Raw genomic sequence first — 10,004 nt, 5'->3', positions numbered from 1 at the left:
ATGTAACATAATATATCATACTAAATGGAGTGTCACAGATTTACATACAGAATAATACGAATTGCCGTGAGACCACGTTGCTAGTCTAGGTATAAATATTCTTAATTTCAGCTGCACTTTCTACAGTGTGAGGAAACAATTTTTTTTTAAATTCACCCCTAATTAAAATGAGAATCCTTATGGGAAACCATGCACATATTATTCAGATACACAATTATTAGTTAACATAAACCTAATCTGTTTAGAAAATTGACAGACTACATTGACCAATACTTACACCTGTGACACCAACCTTGGACATTAAATAACTGACTAACACCCAAAAAGTGTTTGCAAGACATAAAATAAAATAAAATGGTTTCATCCACTATGTCCTATTTGCAAAACGCATCGTATTGTGACAGTTTCTGTATGTTGAAAGTTCTATATCTTGAAAACTTGATTGCTGATATGCATTTTGGGACTGTATCAAAAGCGGACTAATGAAACAAATACCAAAATATAGTTTTTTAGTGGTATTACCATTTAAGACAGAAATGTGGAAGTGATAGAAAGTGATACGCTTCCTCTGACCAGCCAAGTCATTACATTGCATTACATCTTTCTCCTTCACACACACACACACACACACAAACACACAGGTTGTGTACAGCTGACCATCCATACACCTGCAAGAGACAAGTGGCAGCAGTGGAACATATTGACAAAGAGATCAAGACACCATAAGCAAGTCTACAGTCTGGGCTCATTACCTTGAGGAATTGTTTGATAAAGTGGGAAATTACTTTAGATGACTCTTGCAAGGGTAGCTCAAAAATATCAATTTACAAAGGTAATCACCACAAATATTTTACAAAAGACAGACCCAATCTCACTTGGAGAAGCAATGTGTTTCCACTTGAATTATTTTGCATACTGTTGTTACTATTTTATGTATTTTATATTTTAGCCATGTAATTGTTAATCTGAGAATTGTAAACACAGGCCAGATTTGAGTTGTGAAATAGATAGACCTATAAAAATAAGCTATTCACTTTATTTATTTTTTTAATGGCAAGGAACAGGAGTTGTTCGAATGAAATCTCCATAACCCACCACCGGAGCCCAAGTAGGCTAAATTGGAAAGAAAGGCAACGTTAGGATGGGTGTGCAGGCTACTCTTTTCCATCTCTGACCCCGCCTCAATGTGACAGCTTGCAGCCGCGATAGGACACTATGGAAGCCGGGAGCGGATTCACTAACATGCCGGTGTCGAGACCGACGCTCGCCTCCAATCTGGCGGTCACATGGGGGGTTCGATTATTAGGGCCTGTCGGGGAGTCATGTGGGGCTAACTGTTTTGAAAAAAGAACCGAAAGTGGAGACAATGGCATTTCATGCACATTAAAGTTTGCGTCACGCCATCCTTTCAGCGCATGCTGTTCGGACTATTATTCCTCATTAGCATTGTATTACTATTAGATAGGCTACTTATTATGAGCTAAACGTTGACCATTCGATGCTGGAGCTTTGTTCACCACAAGAAATAGAGTGTGTGGAATAGTATTTTATGTCCCAATTATGCATGTATGAAATTCTTGCTCTCGGTGCATAGGCCTATGCAACAACAAAACATTTGTTATCCGAGAATATAAAAACATTATTTGTGTCAGAATTATTTTTTTAACATTAAGCTCACGGTCGAAATTCAAGAAAAAAGCACTGGCTGTGTCCTCAATGCATTAGAAATGAATACAGGCTACATTAAATCTAGGCTATATGAAGTAATATTATAATTATATGGATTTGTCAAACCAGTAACAAAACAACAACAAAATGATGATGCTGATACTGATATTGATGATGGTGATAATAATAATAATAATAATAATAATAATAATATACAAATCCTTTCCAAATTAATTTTGAATCAGAAAAAAAGTTCTCAAATACACCCTCAATAAAAGTATTTTGATATTCATAAAACAACTTGAACATAGATGGAAAAACAATTTACCTAAATTCTGACCCTCAATAAATGCAAAGGTGGAAAAATGCCCATAATGTAAAAAAAGAAAAGAAAAGCCTGTCATGTTTTGACTGAACACGCGCGTAAAGAGAGGCGAGAGAAAATACCTATCAGCTCCACATAATAACCCAATTCATTATAAGCCTCATCAATGATGTAATGAAAGCAAATAGTGTGAAAATTGCCTGTAAACAGTTGGATCTGAGTATCCTGGTGAATTCAGTGTCTCTTTTAATCAAAGAAAGGGAGCGAGGAGGAGGAGGGGTGAGTGAGCCTGTGTGGGGGTCCACTTTCCTCTCCGCAAGCCCGTCAACACCCAAAAAGCCCCCTCAGCCAATGAAGGCTTGTCACTGGGGACTCACGTGGACGGGGTGCCCTTAAAAACCTAGATCCTGAGTTTTCCTCAAGTTCCATTTTTTTAAAGATTTTCCTCACATCTCTGTGCTTTCGTTCCCAGTTGTGTCTATTTAACCCGCGTTACCTCTGTTTTACATTGCGCGTCTTCTCGACTGCAGCTGCCCACCCGTTTCGAGTCTCTTGTTGCATCTCTATGCTGGCTCAGGATGCCTTTACCTTCCTCTGCCATCGAGCGCCGCACGGGTCACACAAGCGAACCACTTTTTAAGTGATGAACATTTCAGCAATCGTGTCCTCGCTCTGCTTCATTTTCAGGTCTTGAATTCTACCTGCAACACTCGCTGCTGTCTCTTTCTGTGGTGCTGTAACGTGGTGCTGAATCGCCTGCCTATTTACCTTGCGCTAATGCTGCTCCACTGTCTCTAATCATTGCAGTTTTTTGTCAATATTGGAAATAAGTTGATAAATAATTGAGAAATCGTACCGGCGAGTTTTCATTTCTAAAATAGGAAAAAATTAGATACAGAAAAATCAATCAAACTTCCCAACAGAGAATAGCACCAAGCTGCATCGATTTTATGAAGAGTGCTGTACTTAGGACAAAATAGTTGGATGCAGGGTTGATGTAACATCGATAAACTGGAGATTTTGCAATTTTGACAGCTATAAGATTCAATCAAGGAGAAGAAAAAACATCGTGGATGAATATTTGTGATTTCCGAAACATCTTTGGATTTTCCAGCTGGATAAATTGAGGCAAAGTCTTATCTCAGCTATCGCCGCTCAACCTGAACTTGCCTCGAATACCAATGATAGTTTGAGTTGAGGCCTCGAAGAACTCAGTTGCGCTGGTAAACAATGGAGGCATCCACCAATGGGTCCAGCTTTGGGATCGACTCTTTACTTTCCCACAGACCTGGAAGTCCGGTCATGTCGAAAGGGGACAGTTTGGTGGGAGAGTGCCGGTCACCGCTGGAGTTCAGCCCGAGGTCTGACCTAGAGAGCGGCTGCTCCTCTCCCCCGTCGCCGAGGAGGGAGTGTGTGGATGAGGCATCGCAGAGGCAAGATCACGCTATCGGGCTGCCGCCCCATCTCCAACAAGGACAGATCTCCGCCGGGTCACAGCCGCGGACGGTCACCTCCTCCTTTCTGATCAGAGATATTCTAGCTGACTGCAAACCGCTAGCCGCCTGCGCCCCATACTCCAGTAATGGCCAGCCAACTCAAGAAACGGGGCGACTTGCCTCCAAACTCGCAGACGACTTCATGGACAAAATCCATAGCAACTCGTCGTCAGACAGCGAATACAAAGGTAAAAGACTGACAAGCATAATGTTTTTAAATCAATTACGCCTATTTATCACATAATTTCAAATGGAATTTTTGTAGGCCTGCTATTCTAAACTCGTCTGCATTTGTGTGTTAGCTTTATGCAGATATTGGGATAGCCTGCAGTAGCAGTTGATTTGCTATATCATTCATTTTAACTCAACATTTTTGTAATCAAACGTGTGTAAAATACCTGTCCATGTTTCAAAGTGTTTCTCAAGGTGTCATGGTTTTACATTTTGACTTGCCTCGGAAGGCTAGGGAGATAGTATTGTACTATGCTTGCAGAAACTGAATCCCATCTAAAATGTATATAATCAAATATAAAATTATATGGAACATGATATGTACACTATTACATTATGACTGTAAACCCTATAGAGATTAATCGCTTGTGTGCCCCCCCCCCAAAAACAAAAATAAAAAATAAAATAAAATAAAATGCTGGCAAATGGTGAGAGTTTACCAACAATATTATCTTGGACAATATCAGATTGGCTATAGTTACGTTAACTGAAAAGGATGACACTAACCTTTTCTTTAAGTATTGAATCCACACTGTTGATATTCTCCAATGATTTGGTGTCAAACCGTTTTTCCTTTCAAACGCATTTGCTTGCATTAGCAGACGTCTTGAAAGCATCTGTTGATGTCAGGGAGGCAAGAGAAAAGCTCGGGAAAAGATGACAGGGTCGCCTCCAGATAAATGCCATCAAGGATCTGTCGGTTTCCAATCATGTCAGCCACCTCGATTGTCAGTTTAATGATGCAGCGCATGGACAAAAATAAGTCATCCGTTGATAGGCGAGGACAATTCCTGCTTGCAGGAATTAGTCAATAGAAATGTGGTTAGAAATATAATACTAACATATAATACTAAATATTTATCTGATTCACTTATACAACCAAAACACAAAATATATCCACCCCCTTATTGTTAAAAAGAAAATGGCAGGTTACCGTGACACAAAAGTTTATAATAAGGTTATTTTATTAGTATTCATATTATTATTATTGTTATTATTCCTTAGACTATTGATTAATAGTAGGCATATTATTTAGGCCCACATGTTATTTATACTATAGTGAACAATGTTATTACATCAATCCTTCATAGCAAGGGTTTAACGTCTTTCCTGCAGGTCAATGACTTCACCTCAGTTTTTAAAAAAGAAACATGAACATGAATAACACATCATTCTATTTTGGATACAGTGTGTGTGTGTGTGTGTGTGTGTGTGTGTGTGTGTGTGTGTGTGTGTGTGCATGTGTGTGATAGATTCTCATTGATATCAACCCAGTCAATTCAGCTCCAAAAACCTTGTAGGGACTAGTATGCTGCTTTAATTTCAACGAATCCGCCTCCTAATATTTTGGGGATTTGATGCAATTTGTCCCAGTGCTAATCAGATTTGTAACCCGCAAGACCGGCCGGCTCTTTATTTCGCTCTTATCCGCAGCCCTGTGAAGTTTCTCCGGTCGCGGTTTATGGCTCCCTTCCCTTGTGGCTCAATTAGCCGGATTATTGTGCTTCTTGAGAGACGACTCAACTATTCAGCTAGCAAGAGCTCTCACCTCGTGTAGCTTCTTTTTGGAGAGAAGCGTGGGACGGGGGAGGATTAACTGAGAATTGTATATTATTACAGTTCAAGACCCAACACAACAGCAAAGTAAAGAATATAACAAATTGGAATGTTACACACATTACATTGCCGAAACAATGTCTTAAAATGTGCTAAAAATAAGGGCCATTAATTTTTTTGATAGGCTACGTCTTCATAAAAACTCTAGGCGCAATGGAGAGTGGCCTAAAGTCATCCAACACTGGATTACCAAAGCTAGGCTATATGAATTTGTTTAAAAAACGTTAAACTTTTAAATATGTCCATTTGTAAATGTAGCTAGGCCTACATTTAGACTAAATCCCATTCCTGTCCATACATGTGCATATAGGCCTAACCTAGGCCTATGGGCCTGTTTAATCAACCTGGTCTCAGAGCATTTCACATTATTCTGTACATAAATCCGAGAAACTCCATATAGTATGGTATGTTAAGTTTCGTACGGTTTGTATTCATTTGTAGATGTCCATCACCCATTTCGTATGATATGTTACGAATTACAATTCGTATTATATGTTCCCGAATTTGCAAAATGTACAATATGTTCCGAATTTGAAAAACCTATAATATGTTATGAATTTGAAAAACATACTATATGTTACGAATTCTAGCTAGCTCACTAACTTTAGCTAGCTAGCTTGCTAACGTTAGCTAGGCTAGGGATTAGGGTTAGGGGAAGGGGAAGGGGAAGGGTTAGCTAACATACTAAGTAGTTGCAAAGTAGCTAAAAAGTAGTCATTAGTTGAAAAGTTGCTAATTAGCTAAAATGCTAAAGTTGTCCATGATGAGATTCGAAATCACAACCTATATGCAGACCCATCCACCCCGACCATCCACCCTAATTTCGTTATTGCCTTAAAACCCTCTGTTTTATGTAACCATACCAAAAGTAACATATCATCCTAAATGGAGTGTTTTGGATTAATGTACAAAATAATACGAAATGCTGAGAGCAGGTTGGTTTAATGATCTTACACATCACTTTGATAAGCTTTATGAACATTTTAAATATATATTTGTTCTTGTTGTTGTTGAGTGTTTCATGTTTGTGTATAGCTTACAGACGAAAGAGACCTTGGTCTCAGCACGACTCCCTGTTAAAATAAAGGTTATTCTATTCTTGTGAGCAGTGAAAGAGGAAGGAAGCCGAGAGATCTCGAGTAGTAGGGACAGTCCGCATCACATTCGGCTGAAGAAACCTAGGAAGGCGCGAACAGCCTTCACCGACCACCAGCTGGCCCAGCTCGAGCGCAGCTTCGAACGGCAGAAGTACCTGAGCGTACAAGATCGGATGGAGCTGGCCGCTTCCCTCAACCTCACAGACACACAGGTCAAAACCTGGTACCAGAACAGGAGGTAAGCACTACCACACTAGGTTGCCTTTAGTTTAATTACACAAATTATAACCAATTTAAAAGGACGATAAGTACTTTGATAGTGGGATATAGGCTGAACGGATGAATGCAGTGAGTTTAGGCCAACATAGAATATGTGTGCGCGCGAGCACCTGTCAGCTCTTCACCTCCAGACAGAATGATTTTCTCATCTCAGTCAACTCATTGGTCACATTTGCAGCCAGGTCACATTGGTCGATTTTATTTCTCAAAACTTGTGCACACTGCATCAATTCCTTCACGATAAAGGAGAAAAATATAACAGAGAAATTAAAACAAAAAACATCTTGTGATTCAAATACTGAACGGTAGACGGTATAAATATTTGTTGTTCTTAATCATTTTTGGAGGGGGAAAAATCCAAATGGTTTTCTAATGAAGCTTTGACATTCAGACAGCAAAACGACATTAATAAATATAAAAACACAACACTTTGGTGCATTAATAATATATTGTTGCATGTATGCCATATCAATAATTCACCCACGCTACTACATTTACTCAATTATTATAATTATGAATAATTTACCTGATAGAGGAGTGCTTTTCAATTGACAATCTGAATCTGACAGATTACCCCACCATGTGAATACGAGTGACGGAGGACTGATTGAACAGAATAACCGAAATGCGTAACTGAGTATAGCTACACTTTCAATCTTTATTAGAAAAATAGTGGAAGACTTCGACACATTTCTGACCCCATGATGAAATCAATACAATCCCAAACCGAAAAGCACGCATTGAATACAGATGTTTCCAACTGACTGAACTTTAATGACTGAAATTATATTTGCATTTAAAACCCCACAATGGAAAATAACATTGCTCTTGTGCTAAGAAAATATGCTACATGTTTTGTTAGGAAGTCCTAAATTCATTAACAAAAATCTAATTTCGTTTAAATTGAACCATGTATCTTATGTGTGCATGCATTTTCAACGGGTTTTCACAAATTGCATTTTTTTACGCATGCAGATGTGATTGAATTATAAACTTTATAATCCGAGTCTTATAATAAAATATTTTAACTGTACTTTTCAAACTTGTTTATAACTTTACAATGAGAGTTTCCCTTACTAATATCCACTGTTTCTTGTCTGAATAGAACAAAGTGGAAGAGGCAGACGGCGGTTGGACTGGAACTGTTAGCGGAGGCTGGAAATTACTCTGCTCTTCAGAGAATGTTTCCGTCGCCCTATTTCTACCCTCAAAGCCTGATGTCCAACCTGGACCCCGGAGCGGCGCTCTACCTGTACAGAGGACCCTCGGCGCCCCCTCCGGCTCTGCAACGACCTCTCGTTCCGCGGATTCTTCTCCATGGTCTGCAGGGGGGTAGTGAACCACTCCCACTCCCCCCTCACTCCGGTGTGCTTCCCCGGCCAACACAGCAGCGGTGAGCGGGCATCTCGGGATATATGCCATACCTGGCAGACTGGGACTCTAAATGAGAGAGAAAAAAAACGATTCAAACTGGTGACAAAAGAAGATGGCATCAAACAATGCACTTCATGACTAAATCTCGAACTCTCTAAAGTGGCCAGGTTTTTACCATACTGAAGTTCTTTATTTATAACTTAGGCCTATTTATTTTTCTCTATGTATTTAACTTATATATTTATATTTTTGTTTACCATAAAAATCTTTAGTGTGGGCTACATCAGAAAGGGCACGATCGTTTTACAGAGATAATCGTTGCTGGCACCAAGGCTTATGGCAATGGCACTTTTACTCAGACTTTTAAGAAATCATGAAATTACTATTATTATTATTATTATTATTAGGCTATGTTGTCAGGATACAATGATTTAAAAAAAAAACATGCATAACAAACCAATTTATTGGTCTGTAAACTGAAACAGCATTCCAAGTTGAGTTGAATAATTAAATGCGAGCCAAAGGCATTTCATAACAATTATTATTTCTTTCTCTTTCTCTTTACAAAGACGAGTTGAGTTTCATTCACTTTTTACAAACGAACAAAATAATAATCACCAGACATAGACATGTAAATACGAATATTTTGAATTCTATAAAACATTTTATCTTGATTTGAAGATATTTTTCTTTCATTAATTTTTTATTTTCTTCAGATGACAAAGATTCAGTACAAAAACTATAGATTAGCCAGAGCTCAAGGCTAACTTCCTATAATTTCAGAGATAATCTGGATGGGAATAATGAAGGTCCATGAGATAAACAACATGTATTTCAAAATGTCTAATCATAATGTTTTTACTTTAAGTTTTACCTAAATGCCGAATGATATCAAATATGGAGTCAACGTAAGAGGTAGGCCTACATCAATTTACGAAGGAGCAATGTATCCTTGCAATCCCTTCACTTTTGATAAACATATCATGACTGAAGACTGAGTCGGTTGCCAATTTGGGTCTTTTGCCTGTTGATTTGCTAGGTGTATTAAACAGACGTTGTGCATTACTTACTTATGTTATTTCATACGAAACCGGTGGAAACCTTGTTAGGCTACTAACTCTCTTTGGTGAAAATGTATGTTGCAGATATTCATTTGTGGATTGGTTCTCTTATTTCTGGATCGTTTTTCGTTCCTCTCCCCATGTGTTAGCTAAACGAACTTTTTGTCAAACTGTTCAAACATCTTAATTCGGCGCTAGAGGGGGATTTACTTTATATATGTGTAAATAAAGGTATTTCATTTAATAACGTGACTACGCCATATCTTTCAAACCCCACGCATGACAAATACAGGGCCCACATCGATTTTTATGGCAAATTGAATAAATGTAGGCTAATCGTCATCGTCATCATCATCATTATCATCATCAACATCATCCTCGAGTTCAACCAAAGAGCAGTGCACTCGTTTGATACACAAAGTAGGGCCTACACTAGAAAGAAAAAAAAGTTTCATAAAGCTGCTGCGAGGAATGCAAGGAAATGGCAGACAGTATTTAGTCAACTTTTGATATAGGCATAAGACTTTGGCTGTAGGCATATACTTTTAGCCCTCTATATTATTTGATCAAGGCTATATTTTATAGGCAATCTAATAACCGATTAGTTGTTGTTTTGGGGTTATTCAAGGTCTGGTAAGGGGCAGTTTTTTTTCCCGGAAGAAGAAAGGGACAGAAACGGATCAACTGATTAATTCATGACATTGACCATTAATGACAACCTCATTTTTAGCCAAACTGTATAGCAGAATGACACGCTGACATCATTTCATATCACACATAGAGCAACATTTCTGATGTATATAATGCCAGAATGTAATTACAAACAAAAATCATAATTTGGCATATTTCATCATAA

General features: G+C 38.4%; 1 protein-coding gene across 1 annotated transcript; it reads left to right on the top strand.

Moving 5' to 3' along the window:
- The first annotated feature begins 2,378 nt into the window (after positions 1-2,378).
- Positions 2,379-9,389, top strand: LOC121541722 (barH-like 1 homeobox protein). The gene is made up of 3 exons (XM_041850976.2): positions 2,379-3,677; positions 6,447-6,672; positions 7,819-9,389. Exons 1-3 carry the CDS (start codon positions 3,224-3,226, stop codon positions 8,108-8,110), a joined length of 972 nt encoding a protein of 323 aa, XP_041706910.1. The 5' UTR covers positions 2,379-3,223; the 3' UTR covers positions 8,111-9,389.
- Positions 9,390-10,004: the final 615 nt, after the last annotated feature.

This window comes from Coregonus clupeaformis, chromosome 27 (assembly GCF_020615455.1).
Source record: "Coregonus clupeaformis isolate EN_2021a chromosome 27, ASM2061545v1, whole genome shotgun sequence".
Classification (NCBI taxonomy): Eukaryota; Metazoa; Chordata; class Actinopteri; order Salmoniformes; family Salmonidae; genus Coregonus; species Coregonus clupeaformis.
This window is presented reverse-complemented; position numbering and strand designations above follow the sequence as displayed.

Bases quoted from the DNA above. Each gene is read 5' to 3' on its own strand.
- LOC121541722 (XM_041850976.2), top strand. From the start codon at position 3,224: ATGGAGGCATCCACCAATGGGTCCAGCTTTGGGATCGACTCTTTACTT. The intron at 3,678-6,446 runs GTAAAAGACTGA...TCTTGTGAGCAG, and splicing joins GTCAGACAGCGAATACAAAG to TGAAAGAGGAAGGAAGCCGA. The intron at 6,673-7,818 runs GTAAGCACTACC...TTGTCTGAATAG, and splicing joins ACCTGGTACCAGAACAGGAG to AACAAAGTGGAAGAGGCAGA.